Here is a 22430-nt window from a genome sequence, read left to right on the forward strand (position 1 = left end):
TTGGAAAATGTTGGCCTTGACATACCTGTTCATGGTAATGTCTGATGAGTAGACCAGTGACACAGTGCTTACCCAAAATGCTGGTTAGGGCAGGTACCTCTGAAGTGAGTTGTGCCCTCTTAATCCATCCTCCAACTCACTATAGTCCCTCAGAGTCAAGAAAGGGCTAGAGTGCACTAAGGTAACTTTGGACTGGGAGAGGTTCCTGCTTTGTGATGCACTGCACATCCTCTGCACTCACCTGTCTTTGAACAAGAAAGACTCTACCCTTTGCCCAATTCAGTTGCTCCGCGCTGAGTGGTTGCTTACAAATGTGCCAGCCACAGCAAAGGCTCTCTTTGGCTACCTCTACAATCTTCTCTTTCATAAAAATATTACACTTACAAAGACTGAAATTGCTTAGGCGCCCATTCTCCAGGACAGTAGTCTTAAATGCACTGATGAGCACCATCAAAGAAGATTTCATCCACTATGATCCAACCCAAGTCCAGTTGTTGGGCATTAAGTGCACCGTGCCAACCACTGCACTCTTCGTGCACCTTATGTGCACAGATGATGTCTCTGCCATGCAACAGACGAATCTTAGCGAAGAATCAAGTGGGGAATCTTGTCAGCTATGTCCTTAAAGTGTGAATGACCATATGCAGCTTCAGGAATTTCATCCCTGTTGTCGGGAATACGGTCACACTCAATGAGGGTTGGCAAGGGTAAGCAGACCTCCCCTCCTATTGGATTCATGACAAATCCACTGGCTATTCTTCCAGCAACTACTAATGTTCCAGAACACATCTTTAGAGTGTATGAGGAAGTAGCTACATCTGACAGATGCTCAGTTGGATCCTCACCGTGCTCTGCTCTGTTGTAGACCAGGGTGCTGGCCCTGAATTTAAAACTGTATCCGGGTCTAATTCTTATGAAGTGTCAGTAGCTTCTTGGCTCAGTTTCCTAGAATCGAAAGGGGGTTGGGGCACTGTGTGTCCATCTATATTCTGCAATGTATTGTTACTGTTTCCCCACTTTACCTTGCTACCCTCCCCAGATTCTCCTCCATTATCCGGATAACCGTCTTGTCTACATTCAGACTGATTCTGCCTCAGGGCTTCTCTGGCCAGACTCAGTACCTCACTCAAATTATTGTCCAACAGTGATTTATCAGCATAGCCTGGCACAGCGAGTGAGGGTTGTGCAGATGTTTCTGTGGGAGCTTCTGTTGAAAGGTGAGTTGTTGGTGCACCATTCAGTGCTTGTGTGCTCTCATTAACTGGTGAACACCATGTGTTTCCAAGTTGGGTGACTTTGAGCACTTCTCACATTCTACATTAAATAAGGTTTATCTTCCTTTGGGTTTGAGTCTGAAACAGAGGATGCAAGTTCAGGAGGAGAACTGGGTAAAAATTTGGTGTAAAGCATGCCAGGAAGCTGGTTCCAATCTCTTGTCTGCTGCTTTGATTTCATTCTCTGTTGAGCAGCCCCTCTGTTGGATTAGAGGGCTTGCAGTGATGGTCAGTTCTTCAGACACCTTCTCAGAGAGATGACCACCACTGTCCAAGTCAGCCTCAGTTTCGCACTCCTCCTCGAACAAACTCAATGTAGCCTCGACATGATCTTCGTGTCTATATGACATTTCTCCATTCACATTTCAACTTTGTGCTTATTCTTGCTGTGGACTTGTGCGGCAGCCACACTAATTATGGTTTTGCCTGAGTGTTACGAAGGTGCGATCGATGTGCCAGATTGTGACCAGACTTCCAGAGCTTGCCAATCAATGCTGCTTGGGTCGGATGCCGACATTGTAACGTACAGTGTTCAGACACATCTCCAACCTGCAAGCAATCCCTTTGAAGATGAGTTTTCTTTTCACTCTACTGCACTTGCAGTGTATGTGTACACAGCTAGGCAGGGAATTAAACACCTTCTCAAAAAATCACGAGTTGGAAGCTTTCTTCGGGGTTTTTTAATGAGAACTTACTTGTGAAAAGATATTGCCATTTCAAGGCAATATCTTTTCACAAGACATCCATCTGTAGTGGAGATGGATGTCTTTCTACACCGTACCCTCCAAGTTGAAATCCAAATTAACCCACGCCGGAAAATATATAAAAAAACAGCTTACATACAGGAAGTGATGCTCATACTAAACCATCTGTGCCTCTGCAGGCCAGAACATTGACCATATCCGTGTTAATGAGATTTATTTTCTAATAAGAAAATAAAAACATTTAAACTTGTATCTTTTTCTGCTTAGGATGGCAATGGATATATAGATGAAAATGAATTAGATGCACTACTAAAGGACCTGTGTGAAAAGAACAAACAGGTAATAACACAATGCAAACTACTAACTTTAAAGAGTTAAACAAATGAAGGTTTTATTCTACGTGGCTGTTTCTGAAATTTAGTTAACTATATGATTATAAAATACAGGACCTAGACATTGAAAATCTGACAACTTACAAGAAAAACATCATGGCTTTGTCTGATGGAGGAAAGCTCTTTCGGAAAGACTTGGCATTAATCCTCTGTGCAGAAGAGTTTTAAATATCTTGCATTCTCGTCTGCTTGTGATTTCTGTGAAGATAGCTGTGTGCTAAATGGGTGTAGGATATGCTTTCCTTCTACCTGTATGCATATAGGTTAATCTGTAGAATGTGCAACACATTCTTTCTGATCTGTTGTATCTATACTCTTTGTAATTTATTGCTTTTGTATCTACAGAATTCATACAATAAAATATACTACTGAAAATGATATGAAATGTGGCATAAAACAGTTGTTTTGTATGGAAATGAAAGAAGTGTTTATAATAAATGTTGGTGAAACTGTTCTAGATTACTTAGTAAATGTAATGAAGGTATAAGGAGACCTTGTGCAATTGACACAATTCATAATTAAAGGTGTTAAAGTTAATCCAGTAAAAGATTTTCAATAATTGTTCTGTATATGTTTTTTTAAGCATGGTGTACATTTTTTTGAAAAAAAAACTTAATAATAACGAAATACGAGTAAACAACATGCTGAAAACAATTTGAACTACACAATTTATTGATCAGTTAAAGGCATATAATTCCTCTGAAAAAATACCCAATTGTATTTGGCATCTAGTTTGTTCCTTTTCATCTTTTTAAGATACACAAGATTAAATGGTGAAACAACATGGATGGACAGAGGATGCATTGACTGAGGTTCAGAAAAATAAGCAGCAAGTAAACAGGAAAGCAAAAGCAAATTGACAAAAGAGCACCTTTACAGAAAAATGTCACAGCTACTCTGTATATTTCAGATCCATTCCAGATTTATAGAATTCACTAGGATACACTATGCAGGATAGTAGCTTTAAACCCAGTCTAATCTGATATTTTAAATTAAGAGTCAATAATACTTGATTTATTCCAAACTTAATATCAAAGCCCTATGATCCTTTCAAGCATTTACTTCATAAACTAGGAAAGTTTTTAAAAATTGCTCTCCATCATATTAATGTAGCTTCTGTGTGTTCTCTTCTTTCCAAAAAAAAAGTCAATTTACCAATGAAAAGAATCATCCTTACTTCCCAACTCTGGTATTGTGCATGCATCATTTATGGTGGTATCTATAATGGTGATTATAATATTCTTATAAATATTCCACTACACATTGGCAAAAAATGTTTTCAGAATAGTTTGCCTCATTTTGCTTTGTCATAACACTGATCTCAAACCTCTGCTGCCTTGCAGCTACACCCCCACTCATAGGGAAGGCTTTGCAAGTAAACACTGAGGGAAAAATCTAGAGCTAGAGTCCCTAAGGAAGTCCCACAGTGAGTTCAATGCTGACTGGCAACTCATGCGACACTGCTGGTACCAAATTGTATCAGACTCTGCCGTTCCTTTTGACTTATCAGATGCGTGGAGAGGGGGAGCTTGCTCTCCACATCATACTGCCCAGGCTTATGTATCCAGACAGCTAGGATGCAATATCCACGGTCAACTCTGACTGACGTTGGCCATTACCCTCACAACACTCAGCAAAGTAGCAAAACAGCAGTTTCACTTAATTAAAATTAAAATTCTGATTTTATAACCAATGATAATTTAAATGTTACTCATAATAAAGCCATTTCAATTTGGCACGTTAACTATTTTGAAAATATAATCAAATATAAATCATCCAAAACCAACGCATTTTCTACCAGTAAACTGACATAACAATCTTGTCCATGTGTCATTTTTAATTGTTGTTGATTTGCACCATTTAGGAGCCTTTGGTTTTTCTGATGAGGGACTCCAGCATGTCCCATTGGTCACTTGTAACCTATGATTAAAAAAAAGAGAATTTAAAAGTCAAGCTTAAATAGATTACATTATTTATATTTTATATCATAACACATACCAATGAGAAAAAAAGCAACTTAATATTTCTTCAGCAAGTAATGAGAGACAAACTTTGCTCTTTAATGAGTACACAGACTAGTTATTGGATGTATGTTGGACAGCATCAGTAGTGATAATTTTTTTTGGGTGAGAAATATATTAATCCCTGCAAGCATCTCCAGAGTTAATAGAAAATCGGTTTGTAACCTATGGTCTTTTTGCTTTGCCTTCCATGTAGAAATTGTGGCTAAGTGAAAGGTTCATAAAATAAAGGTTTCATGGTGAAAAGATAACATTACCTTTTGCAGACTGTTAAATTCACCAGCTATTGAAAGAAATTCACCACCGTCAAATCTTATTACCTATAAAAAAAACACAAGGGCAACATTCAGCTATGTTTGGCTTAAAACCAAACAATGAAAAAACTTTACTGCAGAATTAAAACAACATGATTGCTTCATTCCACGCTCTCTTCTTCCTGTCTATTTCTTTAATCCTACAATCTCCCAACTTAACAGTGCTCCTCCATTTCTGCCCTTACAAAACAACTTTGATGTCTTTTGATGAACAGCTTTGATGTCTTTTGAAGCTTGGGGCCCAAACTCTGGAAATCCCTTCCTGAATCTCCCCACCTCTCTCTCTCCCTTTGAGATGCCCTATCCATTGTAATAGATTAAGTGGCTCAGTGACAAATTTTGTTTGGTAACTTCTCTACAAATTTATTTTGACTGCTTTAGTATATTTTGAACAATATATAAATACAGTTTGATGATGTAGATGTTCTAATAGAAAGTATTTCATCTTATTCCTATCTTCCATTGTAGACCTTTTTCAATATTGGGAGGCAAGGCTTTGAGCATTAAATATCCAGTTCTGATTCATTCAGCAGTCTTTTTTACCCCCTTCAGAATTTGGCTACTACTGGATGATCTAAAGGTCTGGAAAATTATCAAAGTTTTTTTAAACTGGATACAGAGAGCATTTCATTTGTGAGGAGAAATGAACAGAAAAAATGCAAAAAGCAATATCTGATCACTTGGAAATCCTGATGTATATAATTCCACTCACATTTGCCCTGGTTCCCAAATACTCTTCCTACTAAGGCAGCAGTTTCTGCACTCACTTCCTGCTCACCAGGACCCTGTGTAGTTCCGTTGGCCACACTCCTTCGAAAATTACCTGGTTCAGATTCCTAAAATCACTTCAAATTTACTGGTTTCACAGATGCATTACTGTATGATATCTTTAAAAATAATAAATGACATTCAATAGTCTGGAAGATCTGCTACTCTGGTACCAAAATCCAAAATGTCCCAGATTAAATTGAATTTTATTATAGTTAGACCTCTTTGATCTAAGACAGTCAGTAGGAAACCAGCAGGGTTCAGAAAAAATACTTCATTAACCAAAAAGTATCTTGCTACCAGACAGAGGTTAAAGGGCATGGTTTGGATACAGTTATGGGAGAGCTAGAAAAGTATAAGAGGAAGAAGGAAGTAGTTAGTTACATGGAAAGACTTAGATATGGAAAAACAGGACAAAGTTCAAAATGAATTCCTACAATATCATGGAATGGTTGGTCTGAACGGCCTAGTTCTGTGCCTGACATCCTGCGATCCTTTGCAGTCCTGGCTTTTAAGTGCCTTTTCCAATTAAGCATCCTCCCATAGATAATGCCATTGGAGTCACAGAGTTAAACAGCATAGAAACTGACTATCTGGCTCACAATGTCTATATCTATCTACACTAAAAAAATTGCCAGTAATCGTCCTGTAGCCTTCTATGCCCTGGTAATTCCTATCCTGGGAGGTTGCCTGCCTCCACCATCCGCTTGTGCAGTGCATTCTAGATTTCAACCACCACAGGTGAAAATGTCCTTCCTCAGATCCTATTTAAATTTCTTACTCCTTATCTCAAAATCTATGCCCTCTAGAATTATAAAGGTCATCAAGTAGATTTTCTACTACCTACCCTAGTTTTTTCTATTATCTTTGCTATGATTAAATTCTCTTGATGTAGATAACCAAGGATAATATACCATTTTAAACAAAGAGCAAGACAATCCAAATGGTAACCTACAGCTCCTGTAATCCAGTTGGCATAATCACTGCACAGGTAAGTGGCAAGGTTGGAGATTTCATTCACAGTACCAAAGCGGCCCATCGGAATTCTGTTCAGCATTTCTTTTTCAAACAATCCACTTGGGTCAAGTCGACTAAAGGCACCCTTAAAAAGGTTAGAATACATTACAAATGCTACAAATAGACTAGACAAACAATATTAATGTCGAACATTATTTGGCTAAAAAAATAGGTTTAGCTTTAGCTTGAAATACAATTATTTTGCACAGTAAAAAAGAAAATAAATATTTTAAATAGGTATATAAATACATTAAAATATTTTTAAAATTTTGAGGACATTAGATATCGGAGCAAAGTTACACCACGTCACCTCAAGCTTGCTCCTCCATTTGATCATTAGCCTGAATTCTATTTTACTGCTAGATTCCCATAATCCCTGATTCAAAAGTTCTTTGTTGTCTATAATATATTTGATAAACTGCATTATACTGTTGGCTGAACGGTGGTTCCACAGAGAATGTAAGTTGCCTGCAATGTGCATCACTGTGTTCCTAAGCTACACACAGCAGCTCAGAGGTACAGAATAGAAGTCAGATGTGTGAAGGTATTGGGATTGCTGTCTGTGAAGTTCTGAACACAAACAAAGTTCTTAAGCCCTATCCATTATAGACAGCTATGGGTACCCTAATTAAAGAGAGGTTATACTCTAGCCACTAACAGTTCAAAAGCTGGATCACTTCCTTGTTGATTCTCCTCGGCAAGTTTAGCTGTTAATACCCACTATTTGAGCAGCAGTGGGTCCTACCAAGGAGGAGATACTTCTAGCTAGCAAGGTACTTTAAACACAATTCATTTATTTTTAGTGATACACTTTTAAATTTGAATCAAATTCTTAAACATACTTAAAACTTAGAGAGGATTTCTATATTATAAAAGATTTCCAAATTACAAATGATTTCTAAAACACAAGGGATTTCCAAAATACAGGTAGAAATCCTATAAGCTAAAAAGACACACCAATGAACTGCAGATGAACAAGTCACTATCGCAAAAATTGAAGGCAGGGGAATGGAGTCTAGTCACCCTGTCTTTCTGTCATAATTCTTATTGTTCCTTACAAACCTGGGTTTGCTCTCTAACATTTATACTATTCCTTTTCTCTACATGCATCTGATAATTTTCAGATACCTTTGCTGGGACATTCACACAGATGGTCTAAAAGCTTTTGGCAACAAAGATACTAGACACACAAAAATAATGCCGTGAGCGTTGACTCTTCAAGTACACAAATCTCACAACTATTAAGAGATCAGTTACTTGATGTGCTAAGTGATAGTACCAGTCTGATCTGTAAGCTTCCTTCATCTAAATAACTTACCCAGTATTGCCTAGTTTGATGAAGGCCCAACTAGCATAACCCCAATGTTTTACACTGCACCTCTTGAGCAGCCAGCCCCATGCTGTGGGCCAGCAGCCTGCTCTCCACAGACTGACCATTGCTTCCAACTTACATTAAGAGCCGAAGACTGTTTCTTGTTAACGACAAGAAGCTGAGCAAGGAATACTGGTTGGGAGTTTTAACTTATTCAAAAACAATATTGGTTGGGAGTTTAACTTATTCTTTGAACCCCCGGAAGAGTCAGCTGGTGTGTCAGAAATCTGAGCTCGGCTACCCAGGCCCTGGACAGTGAATATTCATCACAAGCGGTGGTGTACTTGACCTCTCACTCCAACAGTGATTCTCTGATATTGTGATCTGACACTGGCTACCTAGTCCCTAGTTTTACAGCAGTTCTAGCTGATACACTCAGCACAGCCCCATTCATTTGAATGAGGTCACCATTCTTCACTGAGGATAAAGGTCCTCAGAACCGCAAAGGATAACAACTATTTCTTAACCTAGAGGCACTGGAAATGATGTTCCTTGGTTATACTTAGACTATGCCTACTTCCTGCATTTACTGGACACAAAGAGAAAAATGAAAACTACACCTGGTCCATGGTTATGATCATTCAAATCTCTTTTACTTTAAGTTTTAAGGCTAGCCATAAGCCTACATCATTATATTCCTAATACAGTTCTGAAGAATATTCTCCTGATTACCAACAACTAACGACTACATGTAAGAATGTGCTTGCATGTTTACTAATGGACATGGTACTACTGAACTAATTTTAAACTACAAACAACTGAGAATGAACAAGAGATAAGGTAGTAGTTAAATAACCTTATACACATCAATTTAGAAATGCAGAGTAAACTATGCCTCAAATTAAATAGTCATAAGGTTACAGATGTCACAGATAAAGAAATAAGACAGCAATGGCATTGTTACAAGTTACAGGTTACTCCACATATATGAGTCAATAGTACGTGGAGTTGAGGTTGTAACCAGATCAGCCATAATCTTATTAAATAGCAGAATAGGCTTAAGCGGCAGATAGGCTTGTTTGTGAACCTAATTCATATGTTCATAATACCTTTGTTTTAATCGGTCCTGGTTGAATTATATTGAATCTCATACCATATCGACCCCATTCAGCAGCCAGTGATCTATGAACGAAAGCAAAAAGAAAGTTTGTAGCATTTCTGCAGAGGTTGAATAACAAAATCTACCCATATATTAACAGTTGCATTTTGTGGTAAAACAAAATATCAATAATAACGATGAAATTTACAAAATTATGTGAAAATATCTTTGCCTACATCATTGGTCTAATACACTAAATGGAGGTGTTTAGCAAAGCAGTCACCTAATTTGCATTGTTTTATCAATAAGTGGTCTATCTAAAAACAGCAAGTGATCTTCCATAATGGCACAATGTGGTCCTCAGAACTTATGCTAACCAGTCATTCCTACTTTTGTCAGAATTACCCAGGCCAGATGTAAGGTAATCTACCTTAAAGGTTTTTCAGTTATCTTTCCTCTACAGATCGATATGGTGAGTATTTCCAGTATTCTTTTGTTTCATATTTCCAGTAAAATGCTGTGTATTACATCTCACAGATCCACCATATTTTTTGCTCCACTGTTATTATTAATCCTTTTCTATTTACAGATATTTCAGATGAGAAGAACAGACATACATTACCCTCCCCAAGACAGCACCAGTAGCATTGATGTCACCAGAACAACCTGGGTTTTTATCTTGTCATCAACAATCCCTTTGTTCTCTCCAACCCTCCCCTGGCCCTGTCCACATACACATCCACTGGTGAACTTTAACAAAAGATCATTCACTTTAAAGTTAAAACTTACTTTGCAGATAATGTCTGACTTGCTGTATAAATGTAGCATTTTCTGTTTTTATTACAAATTTTCAACATGAAAAGACTAACATAAAGTTTACAATAATTTTCTGGCTCCGACAATCCAGAAGATTTTAAATCATTTAAAATTATAATCTAGATTTTGCTATGCACCATGAGATAATGACACTATTTATTTTACAGGTGAGCCTTTAAGTAACTGAAATTGCTACAATTGAAGAGGAGAACTGAAATAAGATCAGGAAGCACTGTGAACTGGACAGGAAACAGTGTGCCTTTTCAAATAACACACATAAAAGTTGCTGGTGAACGCAGCGGGCCAGGCAGCATCTCTAGGAAGAGGTGCAGTCGACATTTCAGGCCGAGACCCTTCGTCAGGTCAGGTCCCTAAGTCCTGACGAAGGGTCTCAGCCTGAAACGTCGACTGCACCTCTTCCTAGAGATGCTGCCTGGCCTGCTGTGTTCACCAGCAACTTTTATGTGTGTTGCTTGAATTTCCAGCATCTGCAGAATTCCTGTTGTTTGCCTTTTCAAATAAGTACTTTGAAGAATTCATACAAACTAGTGAAGACAGGTTTGAATTTGTTGTAAGATCATGTATAAAATGAACTAAAGGGAAAAAGATGGGATTTAAAAATGTATGTGACAAGGAAACAATTCATGTTGAGTTTTAATAAGTTAATATTTTAAATAATTGAATAAGGCAAAATGGTTTTAAATATCAATGTCCACAGATTTATAGCCATAGAATAAAACAGCATAAATATAGGCCCTTTGGCCCAATGAGTCCATGCTGACCAAGGTGCACATTTAACTAGTCCCAATTTCCTGAGTTCAGACCATATGCCTCTAAGCCTTGCCCCTCCATGTATCCATTCAAGTATATCTCTAAGTATTCTGTTGTAACTGGCTCAACCACTTCCTCTGGCAGCTTAGGACCATAGGGCACAGCCCTAGAATAGAAGAATGGGGGGGGGGGGGTGGCATTCTCACTGAAACCTATTGAATGTTGAAAGGCCTAGATAGAGTGGATGTGGAGGGGATGTTTCCTATAGAGGGTGAGTCTAAGACTGGGGACACAGCCTCAGAATATGGAGATGTCCATTTAGAAATGAGATAAGGAGGAATTTCTTTAGCCGGGGTTGGTGAATCTTTGGTGTTCGTTGCCACAAGCAGCTTGTTCAATATGCTCACAACTTTCCGCGAGAAAAAAAATCCTTTCAGGTTCCTTTTAAATCTTTCCTCTCTCATCGAGTTCATAGTATAAGCCATATGCTGGTCTGACTTTCCAAAATGCATCAGCTGACACTTATCTGACACTATATTGAAATCCATTTTCCACTCCTCAACCCATCTCCCTAACTGATCAAGATCTCCAGCAATCTACGATAAACTTCTTCACTATCAACAACACCTTTTAATTTTGTCATGCTTAAACCTATTGACCCATCTTTTGAATTAACATCCAAATCATTTATATAAATAACAAATAGCAAGGGTCCCAACACTGACCCTTGTGACACACCAATAATCACCGGCTTTCATTCTGAGAAACAATTTTGAACCACCACCCTCTGCTTCCTACCTCCGAGCCAATTTTAAATCCACCTAACTACCTCTCCCTGGATTCCATGGGACCTAACCTTCCAGACCCTCCAACAAAGCAGGAACTTGTTGAAAGCCATGCTAAACTCTAAATAGAAAACATCCACTGCCCAACATTCATCTACCTTTGTGGTTATCTCTTCAAAAAACTTTAGGAGGTTCATTAAGCATTGATTTTTCATGCACAAAACTACAGACTCTTCCTAACCAAACTCTGTCTATCCAAATGTGGTCCCTCAAAATTCCTCCAGTAACCTTCCCACAAATGATCTCTTGCTGCGCACCTATTAAAGAATTTAATGGTTGGCAACTGTAATGGAAGCCTTGCAGACAATAATGCAGATTCATGTTCTTTTGCTGGTGGGCATGTATTTCAATGTCACGTCCACTAACAAAGTTCTGGCATAGTTGTACAGGGCAAACGAAATAGCAACTCTGGCTTTTTGTTATTACTGGACACCTGTATATGTTCAAAGATAATTACTCTATAATAACAGAGAGAAATGATGACATTGATATTTTTATCAACTAAATCAGGTCTAAAGATACCTACTTGCTCATGGCTTCTACTCCTGCTTTTGCTGATGCACTGGGCATCACAAATCCTGATCCAGTCTCTGCATAGATGGTAGTAATGGCTAGGAAAGCTGCACCTACAAGACAGTGATTTGAAACTCACAAAATAGTTATATATGTTAAACATTTTAGAAAATATACAAAAACTAAGTGGTGAGAAAAATAATTTGGAGCATTTTTGAAGTATTAATAAGATAATCCTATTCTTTGAGAAGCTAGTGATAAAGCCAAGTAACTGTAGTGCACTCTTAGGTGATACACTGCAGTTACAGTATCCCACTCATGAAAGAATGAATGTTTTAGGTGGCTGGGGTGCAAATCAAAAGTCAAGCACCCAAAACATTAATTCTGTTTCTCTTCATTTGGACAACATCTTACCTTCTAAGTATTTCCAGCCTTCTCTGTTTTATGCCACTTTTTTCTTTCTCTGATCCATGACCATAACATCTTCTATGGGCAAGTTCACAACTCCTTAACTATTGAGATAGCTATGAATACAGGTTAGTATGTATCTTGCATGAAAGTATTAAACTGAGGGGGGGGGCGCAGTTGGAATTACTAGACTGTGAGACAGGAACCAGGGAATGCTAATTGGGAATAGCTTCTTTTGAGCAAGCTTAAATCTGGCACGTGGAGGTTGTTTAAAGACCAACTGCACAAAGTTCAAGATAGGTATGTTCCATCAAGAAGGAAGGACAAGAATGACAAAAATGTCAGATGACTAGAGAGGTTATGAATTTGGTCAAGAAAGAAAAATAAACAAATGTATGGGTTAGGAAGCTAAAATCGAAGAGCTCAGGAGGATTATAAAGAAGCCAAAAAAGAAGGTAATAAGAGAATTAGGAAAGCTGGGTGGGGCCATGGAAAGTTCTTGGCAAGGAGGGTTAAAAAGAATACAAGGCATTCTATACATACATCAAGAGCATGAAGATAATTAGGAAGAAGGTAGGACACTGAAGGATAAAGAAGGGAACATATGCTTGGAGGTGATGATGGGGGCAAGGCCCTAAATGAGTACTTAGCATGGATATTCACCAAGGAGAGGAACACAGAGGACAGAACATAGATGAATACAGCACAGTACAGGCCCTTTTCCCTTTTGATAGTGTTCTGACCCTTAAACCTACCCTCAGATCAATCTAACTTTCCCTTCCACATAGCCCTCAATTTTTCTTTCATTCATGTGCCTATCTAAAAAATCTCTTAAATGACAACACCTGGCAGCGCATTTCATGCATTAACTCGACTCTTTGTAAAAACTTACTTCTGACATCCCCCCCCCCATATTCTCCTCCAATCATCTTAAAAATTATGCCCCCTCCTAATTAGCCATTTCCACCCTGAGAAAATGTCTCTGGCTGTCGACTCTATCTATACGTCTTAACATCACGTGCACCTCAATAAAGCCATCACCCATGCTCCTTCGCTCCAAAGAGAAAAGCCCTAGCTCACTCAACCCATCCTCATAAAACATGCTCTGTGATCCAGGTAGCATCCTGGTAAGTCTCCTCTGCACACTATATAAAGTTTCCACATCCTTCCTAAAACAAGGTGACCAGAACTGAACACAATACTCCAGGTGTGGTCTGATAAGAGTTTAATAGAGTCACCACAATAACTTGCAGCTTGAACTCAATGGCCTGACTAATGAAAGCCAGCACACTGTGTGCCTCCTTAATCACCCAACTCATTCATAAAAATCAACTTGCACAGCAACTTTGAGGACCTTAATATCCCTTCGTTCCTCCACATTGCCAAGAATCCCACCACTAATCCTCTATTCTGCCTTAAAGTTCGACCTTCACAGTTCTCACCATTTGCCACTTCTCAGCCCATCTATGCATCCTATCAATGTCTCACTGTAACCCATGACGAACTTCTACACTATCCACAACACTATCAATCTTTGTGTTATCTGCAAACTTACTAATCCACCCTTCCACTTCCTCATCCAACTCATGTATACAAAGCATGAAGAGCAGGGGTCCCACAACAGATTCCTGTAGAACACCACTGGTTACTCACCTCCAGACAGAATATACTCTCTACCTTCTCACTTTCTGTGGAGCTTGAGACTGCGGGAACAATTACTTGTGGACTGTAGCAGCAGATTTCAAAAATGAGTGGTGCCTTTTGAAACTCCCTGCTGAGCTTGAGAACATTTGGTTATTAGGTACTTGGCAGGGGCTAATAAAAAGTTAGGTTTAAGTGGAGTGACCATTTTGGGAGCAGCCATTATGTGAGTGGGACAGAGGTTCAAGGGGGAACCAAGGCTTTTGCTCAAGAGGCTTCAGTGAGAGGAGAGGCTAGTTTGAAGTTTTTGTCGTTTCTCTTTTTTAATGGTGCCTAACTAAGCAGTGAGAATGGATCCCAGGTTAGTATTATATTCCTGTGGGAGATCTGGGAGACCTAGTCTTCCTGACGGCTACATCTGCGAAAGTGTATCTGGGTACAGCTCTACAGACTGTGTTAAGGAACTGGATCTGGATGACCTTTGGCTCATTTGGGAGTATCAGGAGGTGACAGATAAGAGCTACAAGGAGGTAGTCACACCTAAGTTGCAAGACGCAGATAGCTGGGTAACTGTCAGGAGAGGGAAAGGGAATAGGAAGATATTGCAGAGTACCCCATGCAACTGTTCCCCTCAGTAATAAGTATACCGCTTTCCTCAATAATAAGTATACCGCTTTGGATACTTTTGGGGAAAGCTGCAGCAACTAGGTCTCTGGCACTGAATCTGGCTCTGTGGCTCAGAATGGAATGGGGGAGAAGACAGCAGTGGTAAAGGGGATTCAACAGCCAGAGGAGCAGACATGAAGGAGACACTTGGATGGTATGTTGCCTTCTAGATGCCAGGGTCAAAGATACCTCAGATTGAGTCTGCAGCATTCGTTAGCTTATTTAGTTTGGTACAACATTGTGAGCCAAGGGGGCTGTTCCTGTCCTGCACCATTCTATGTTCTATAATCTGTTGCCTTGTAATATCACCATTTTATAAGACATAGGAGCAGAATTAAGCATCTCATCCGCCATTCAATCTAAGCTGTTTTATTACTGCCTCTCAACAACATTCTCTTTCCATTTTCCCATAACCTTTGACATCCTTACTAATCCAGAACCTATCAACACCTGCTTTAAATATACGCAAAGACTTGGTCTCCAGAGCTGTCCGTAGCAATGAATTCCACAGATTTACCATCCTTGGTTATTTCCTCAAAGAATTCCAACAGACTTGACAGGCAATATCTTTCCTTAAGGAAACATATTTTATCATATGCTTCCAAGTACTCCAAAACCCCATCCTTAATAATGGACTCTAACATCTCAAGAACCACTAAGTTTTGCTAAATGGCCTAGATGGAGAATTTCCTGAATGGGGAAGTGAGGTGACTTTTTTTTTTCTTTCTTACTTCTCTTCTAATATTTGTGCATTTGTATATCTGTGTACTTACAATGCTACTGTGACACTGTAATTTCCTTTAGGATCAATAAAATATCTATCTATAATTTCTAGTCTTTCACCTCCCTCCCTTCTCAAACATATTAGCAAACCACAAAAGTTACATTTTGAAGTTTTCTTATTCTAATATAATGTTTTCTACCTCTTCTTTCCTCCACATATCTACGTGATCTACCAAGAACCACCAGCATTTTCCTATTTTTATCCCAGAAGTAAACGCTCAACCTATTTCCCATAAACCAGGTTTAAACTCTAAGGGAAGTTTTACATTACCACAGAGTTTGCAGAAGGATCTGATAATAATATGATTCAGGATCTAGCACTGTCAAACATATCATAAATATCTTTAATGTACTTAATATGCCACGGGGTACTTTGAATGAACCTGCAAAAAAGCAAGATTTAAAGTTTTCAGACCTGTCAAGTAATATAACTGAAATAAATGTTATCTCCTATTATTGGCGAAAACAGGGATTGAAGCAGCAACACTTTAAGCAACAACATTATCCATCTCAAAATAAGCATCAAGACAATCAATATTAACCTTTTTTCTGATATGTAGAAATGAAATACACAATGTTTTCCATGCGGTTTCTAAAGAGCAAAATCTTCTTACCTTTTTTTGCTTTAATCAATTCTTTTCCAATTTCCAGAGTTACATATGCAGTACCATTGAGAACAATTTCTGTAATGGTTTTAAAAGCATTAGCAGAAAGTCTTTCCGAGGGTGAGATAAAGTTTCCAGCTGCATTATTTATTATAACCTAGTGTGCGAGAAAACAAAAGTGTAACCAAACAGTTTTTAACCTATCAAACTATACTGCAGCTCAGAATTTCACATCATATGGATGGTTTGGGGTTTTAAAAAAGGGCACTCTGTCAGATGAATGTTTAAATATTCAGAATTCAAAACCCCATACAATTACCAATAGCACTGAAGGTACATGAAACATCTACTCAGCCAAATGAAGCCATTGACAGGAGTAATTGCAAGGAAGAGGATTGAGATTCCCAGTACTGGGAACCATGATTTTCTCACAGATATTTTTTGTAGTTTTGTATAAGACCATAAGACATCGGAGCAGAATTTACCATTCAGCCCATGAGTTTGCTTTGCCATTCTATCATGGAAGATTGATTATCCCTCTCAACTACATTCTCCTGCCTTCACTCCATAATCTTTGATCCCCTGACTAATCAAGAACCTATCAATCTCCACCTTAAATAAACTCAATGGCCTGACCTCAACAGCTGTCTGTGGCAATTAATTGTACAGATTCACTGCCATCATGCTAAAGAAATTCCACCTCATTTCTTTTCTAAATGGATGTCCCTCTATTCGGAGGTTGTGCATTGGTCCTAGACTGTCCCACTATAGGAAACTTCCTCTCCACATCCACCCTAGCTAGGCCTTTCAATATTCAGAACCAGAATCAGGTTTATTATCATCGGAATGTGCTGTGAAATTTGTTAACTTAGCAGCATAGTACAATGCAATACATGATATATAAAATAAATAAAACAATTACAGTAAGTGTGTGTGTATATATATATATATATATATATATATATATATATAGAATAGATTAAAACATTAAAACTGGTGTAAAAATAGAAAAAATATGTATATTAAAAAATAAGTGAGGTAGTGTTCATGGGTTCAATGTCCACTTAGGAATCAGATAGCAGAGGGAAAGAAGTTGTTCCTGAATTGCTGAGTGTTTGCCTTCAGGCTTCTATACCTCCTTCCTGCGGTAACAATGAAAAGAGGGCACGCCCCAGATGATAGGGGCCCTTGAAATTGGATGTCGCCTTTCTTGGGCACTGCTCTTTGAAGGTGTCTTGGGTACTACGGAGGATAGTATCCAAGATGGAGCTGACTAATTTTACGACTTTCTGTAGCTTCTTTTGGTCCTGTGCAGTAGCAACCTCCCCCCGCCCCCCACCTGTACCAGACAGTGATGCAGCCTGTCAGAATGCTCTCCACAGTACATCTATAGAGGTTTTCAAGTGTTTTAGTTAACAAATCTCCTCAGTCCTGATGAAATATAGTCACTGTCTTGCCTTCTTTATAGCTACATAAATATGTTGGGACCGGATTAAATCCTCAGAGATCTTGACACCCAGGAACTTGAAATTGCTCACTCTCTCCACTTCTGATCCCTCTATGAGGACTGATTCAATATTCAGTAAGTTTCAATGAGATTTCCCTCCATTCTTATAAACTCCAATGAGTACAGGCCCAGAGCCATTTAACACACCTCATACTTTCACTCCTGGAATCATTCTCATGAACCTCCTCCGGACCCTCTCCAATGCCAGCACATCTCACCTTAGATCAGCGATCAATGATTTAGATGATGGAATAGATAGCTTTACTGCCAAGTTTGTAGATGATTAGAAGACTGCTGGAGGGGCAGGTAGTGTTGAGGAAACAGGTAGGCTTCAGAAGAACTTAAACTGATTAGGAGAATGGGCAAGAGAGTGGCAAATGAAATATAGTGTTCGAAAATGCATGGTCATGCACTTTGGTAGTAGAAATAAATGTGTAGACTATTTTCTAAACAGGGAGAAAATCCAAAAATCTGAGACGCAGAGGGACTTGGGAGTCCATGTGCAGGACACTCTAAAGGTTAACCTGCAGGTAGAGGAAGGCAAATGCAATGTTAGCATTCAATTCAAGAGGTCTATGAGAGCAGGGATGTGATGCTAAGGCTTTATAAAGCACTGGTGAGGCTTCAACTCGAGTATAGTGAACAGTTTTAGGCTCCTTATCTAAGAAAAGATGTGCTGGTATTGGAGAGGATTCAGAGCAAGTTCACAAGGATGACTCCGATAATGAAAGGGTTCTCATACGAGGAACGCTTGATAGTTCTGGGGCGGGACTTGCCAGAATTTAGAAGGATGAGGGGAGATTTCATTGATACCTTCCGAATGTTGAAAGTCCTAGACAGAGTAGATGTGGAAAGGATGTTCCCCATGGTGGGGGAGTCTAGGACAAGAGGGCACAGCCTCAGGATAGAGAGGCATCCATTTAAAACTGAGATTCAGAGAAATTTCTTTAGCCAGAGTGTGGTGAATTTGTGGAATTTATTACCACAGGCAGCTGTGGAGGCCAGGTCATTGGGTGTTATTTCAGTCAGAGCTTGATCAGTTCTTGATTGGATATGGCATCAAAGATTATGAAGAAAAAGATGGGGAATGGGGCTGAGGAGGGGAAAAATGTATCAGCCATGACTGAATGGCAGAGCAGACTTGATGAGCCAAATGGCTTAATTCTGCTCCTATGTCTTATGGTCTGAGGGGCCCAAAATTGCTCACAATACTCTAACTGTGGTCTGACCGACACCTTATAAAACCTAGGCATTACATCCTTGCTCTCGTATTTGAAATGAATGCTAATGTTGTATTAGCCTTTCTTACCATTGACTCAACCTGTAGGGAATCCTGCACAAGGACCCTCAAGTCCCTTTGCACTTCTGATTTTTGAAATTTCTTACCGTTTAGAACGTGGCAGAAAATATTCTACACTTTTATTCTTTCCACCAAAGTGCACGGCCATATACTTCCCTACACTATATTCCATCTGCTACTTCTTTACCCAATCTCCCAATCTGCCTAAGTCCTTCTGCAGACTCACTGCTTCCTCAACACTAGTTGCCCCTCCAACTATCTTTATATCATCCGCAAACCAAGCCCCAAAGCCATCAATTCTATCATTAACATATAACATGAAAAGAAGCAGTCCCAACACCAGCCCCAGCAGAATACCACTAGTCATTGGCAGCCAGCAAGAATTGACCCCATTTATTCCAACTCTTTTCCTCCTATTAGTTAGCCAATCTTCTATCTATGATAGTATCTTTCCTGCAATACACTGGGTTCTTAAGCAGCTTCATGTGTGACACTGTGTCAAAGGCCTTCAGAAAATCAAAGTACACAACATCCACCAACTTCTTTTGTCTATCCTATCCCGTTATTTCCTCAAAGAATCCCAATAGATTTGTCAGGCAAGATTTCCACTTAAGGAAAACACTGTGACATTGGCCTATTTTTTCATGTACTTCCAAGTACCCTGAAACCTGATCCTTAATAATGGACTCCCACATCAAGTCGTCAAGTCAATTTTATTGTCATTTCGACCATAACTGCTGGTACAGTACACAGTAAAAATGAGACAATGTTTTTCAGGACCATGGTGCTACATGAACAATACAAAAACTACACATTTCCCAACACTGAAGTTAGACTAGCTGGCCTACCTCCCTCCCTTAGTAAACAATGGAATAACATTTTCAATTTTCCAGTTCTTTGGAACCATTCCAGAATCTAATGATTTTTGAAAGATCACTATGAATGACTCTACAATTTCTTCAGCTACCTCTTTCAGAACCCTGGTGTATAGTTCATCTGTTGCACATGATTTGCCTACCTTCAGAACTTTCAGCTTCCCAAGCACCTTCTCCTTAGTAATAGCAATTACACTCACTTCTGCCCCTTGACGCTCTCGAACTTCTGGCATAGTAGAGACTGACACAAAATACATATTGTTTGTCTGCTATTTTCTGTCCCCCATTACTATATCTCCAGTGTCATTTTCCAGTGGACCGATAGCCACTCTTGCCTCTCTTTTATTCATTATGTATCTGTTATCCTCTTTTATATTATTGGTTAGATTACCTTTATATTTCATCTTTTTTTCTCTTTAGGTCTCTTTTAGTTACCTTCTGTTAATTTTTAAAAGCTTCCCAATCCTCTAACTTCCCACTAATTTTTGGTATATTATGTGCCCTCTCTTTTCTTTTGCTGCTGTCTTTGACTTCCCTTGCCAGCCATGGTTGCCTCATCCTCCCTTTAGAATACTTCATCTTTGGGATGTATCTATCTTGCGCCTTCGGAACTGCCCCCAAAAACTCCACCCTTTGCTGTTCCGCCATCATCCCTGCTGGAGACACCTTCCAATATACTTTGGCCAACTCGTCTCTCATGCCTCTGTAATTCTCTTTACTCCACTGGAATAGTCATAGTCATACTTTACTGATCCCGGGGGAAATTGGTTTTCGTTACAGTTGCACCATAAATGGTAAATAGTAATAGAACCGTAAATAGTTAAATAGTAATATGTAAATTATGCCAGTAAATTATGAAATAAGTCCAGGTCCAGGCTATTGGCTCAGGGTGTCTGACCCTCCAAGGGAGGAGTTGTAAAGTTTGATGGCCACAGGCAGGAATGACTTCCTATGATGCTCCATGTTGCATCTCGGTGGAATGAGTCTCTGGCTGAATGTACTCCTGTGCCCACCCAGTACATTATGTAGTGGATGGGAGACATTGTCCAAGATGGCATGCAACTTAGACAGCGTCCTCTTTTCAGACACCACCGTGAGAGAGTCCAGTTCCATCCCCACAACATCACTGGCCTTACGAATGAGTTTGTTGATTCTGTTGGTGTCTGTTACCCTCAGCCTGATGCCCCAGCACACAACAGCAAACATGATAGCACTGGCCACCACAGACTCATAGGACATCCTCAGCATTGTCCAGCAGATGTTAAAGGACCTCAGTCTCCTCAGGAAATAGAGACGGCTCTGACCCTTCTTGTAGACAGCCTCAGTGTTCTTAGACCAGTCCAGTTTATTGTCAATTCGTATCCCCAAGTATTTGTAATCCTCCACCATGTCGACACTAACCCCCTGGATGGAAACAGGGGTCACCGGTACCTTAGCTCTCCTCAGGTCTACCACTAGCTCCTTAGTCTTTTTCACATTAAGCTGCAGATAATTCTGCTCACACCATGTGACAAAGTTTCCTACCGTAGACCTGTACTCAACCTCATCTCCCTTGCTGATGCATCCAACTATGGCAGAGTCATCCGAAAACTTCTGAAGATGACAAGACTCTGTGCAGTAGTTGAAGTCCGAGGTGTAAATGGTGAAGAGAAAGGGAGACAAGACAGTCCCCTGTGAAGCCCCAGTGTTGCTGATCACTCTGTCGGACACACAGTGTTGCAAGCATACGTACTGTTGTCTGCCAGTCAGTTAATCAAGGATCCATGATACCAGGGAAGCATCCACCTGCATCGCTGTCAGCTACTCCCCCAGCAGAGCAGGGTGGATGGTGTTCAACGTGCTGGAGAAGTCAAAAAACATGACCCTCACAGTGCTCGCTGGCTTGTCCAGGTGGGCGTAGACACGGTTCAGCAGGTAGACGATAGCATCCTCAACTCCTAGTCGGGGCTGGTAGGCGAACTGGAGGGGATCTAAGTGTGGCCTGACCATAGGCCGGAGCAGCTCCAGAACAAGTCTCTCATCTGACTTTATCTTCTCCCTCTCAAACTGCAGGGTGAATTCTATCATATTATGATCACTGCCTCCTAAGGTTCCTTTACTTTAAGTTCCCTAATCAAATTTGGTTCATTACACAACACTCAATCCAGAATTGTCTTTCCCCTAGATTGCTCAATCACAAGCTGCTTTAAAAAGCCATCACGTAGGCATTCTCCAAATCCTCTCTTGGGATCCACCACCAATTTTTCAAATCTACTGACATATTGAAATCCCCCATGACTATAGTAATATTGCCCTTTTGACATGCCTTTTCTATCTCCCATTTTAATTTGTATTCCACATCCTCGTTACTATTTGGAGGCCTATGCATAACTCCCATCAGTGCCTTTTTACTCTTGCAGTTTCCTAACTCTACCCACAAGGATTCTATATATTCAGATCCTAATTCACCTCTTTCTAAGGAATTGATTTAACTTTTTACCAACAGAGCCAGCATCCCCTCTGCCTACCCGCCTGTCCTTTCGATACAAGTTATATCCTTGGACCTGATGATCTTCTTTGTCAAGCAACTTCATACCTGCCAATCTCTGTCTGCGCTGCAAGTTTATCTACCTTATTCCTTTTACTTCATGCAATGAAATATAATATCTTCAACCCTGTATTCATCACTCTTTTTGATTATGCCCTCATGTTACACTTCAACTCATTTGACTAATTGCAATTTTGCTCTATCATCTACCTGTACTTCCTCACAGTCTCGCTGCACACTGCATCTACTTGTATACCAACTGCCCCATCCTC

General features: G+C 39.6%; 2 protein-coding genes across 3 annotated transcripts in view; one reads left to right on the forward strand and one right to left on the reverse strand.

The window, feature by feature from the left end:
* The window catches only part of calb1 (calbindin 1), a 61647-nt gene extending 58765 nt beyond the window's left edge, over positions 1 to 2882 (forward strand). For both annotated transcript variants that reach the window (XM_063061566.1, XM_063061575.1), the window contains 2 exons: positions 2246 to 2317; positions 2425 to 2882. In XM_063061566.1, coding sequence (XP_062917636.1) covers positions 2246 to 2317; positions 2425 to 2538 — 186 coding nt within the window. In that variant the 3' untranslated portion in view covers positions 2539 to 2882. The remainder of the gene's footprint in view (positions 1 to 2245; positions 2318 to 2424) is intronic.
* Positions 2883 to 3051: 169 nt separating this feature from the next.
* Positions 3052 to 22430, reverse strand: part of decr1 (2,4-dienoyl CoA reductase 1, mitochondrial) — a 37792-nt gene continuing 18413 nt past the window's right edge. The window contains exons 5-10 of the mRNA XM_063061553.1: positions 15959 to 16106; positions 11860 to 11959; positions 8912 to 8984; positions 6429 to 6575; positions 4649 to 4711; positions 3052 to 4290 (exon numbers count right to left, since the gene is read on the reverse strand). Of these exons, the coding sequence (XP_062917623.1) occupies positions 4231 to 4290; positions 4649 to 4711; positions 6429 to 6575; positions 8912 to 8984; positions 11860 to 11959; positions 15959 to 16106 (591 nt within the window). The 3' untranslated portion in view covers positions 3052 to 4230. The remainder of the gene's footprint in view (positions 4291 to 4648; positions 4712 to 6428; positions 6576 to 8911; positions 8985 to 11859; positions 11960 to 15958; positions 16107 to 22430) is intronic.

Source organism: Mobula hypostoma, chromosome 1, assembly GCF_963921235.1.
Source record: "Mobula hypostoma chromosome 1, sMobHyp1.1, whole genome shotgun sequence".
Lineage (NCBI taxonomy): Eukaryota > Metazoa > Chordata > Chondrichthyes > Myliobatiformes > Myliobatidae > Mobula > Mobula hypostoma.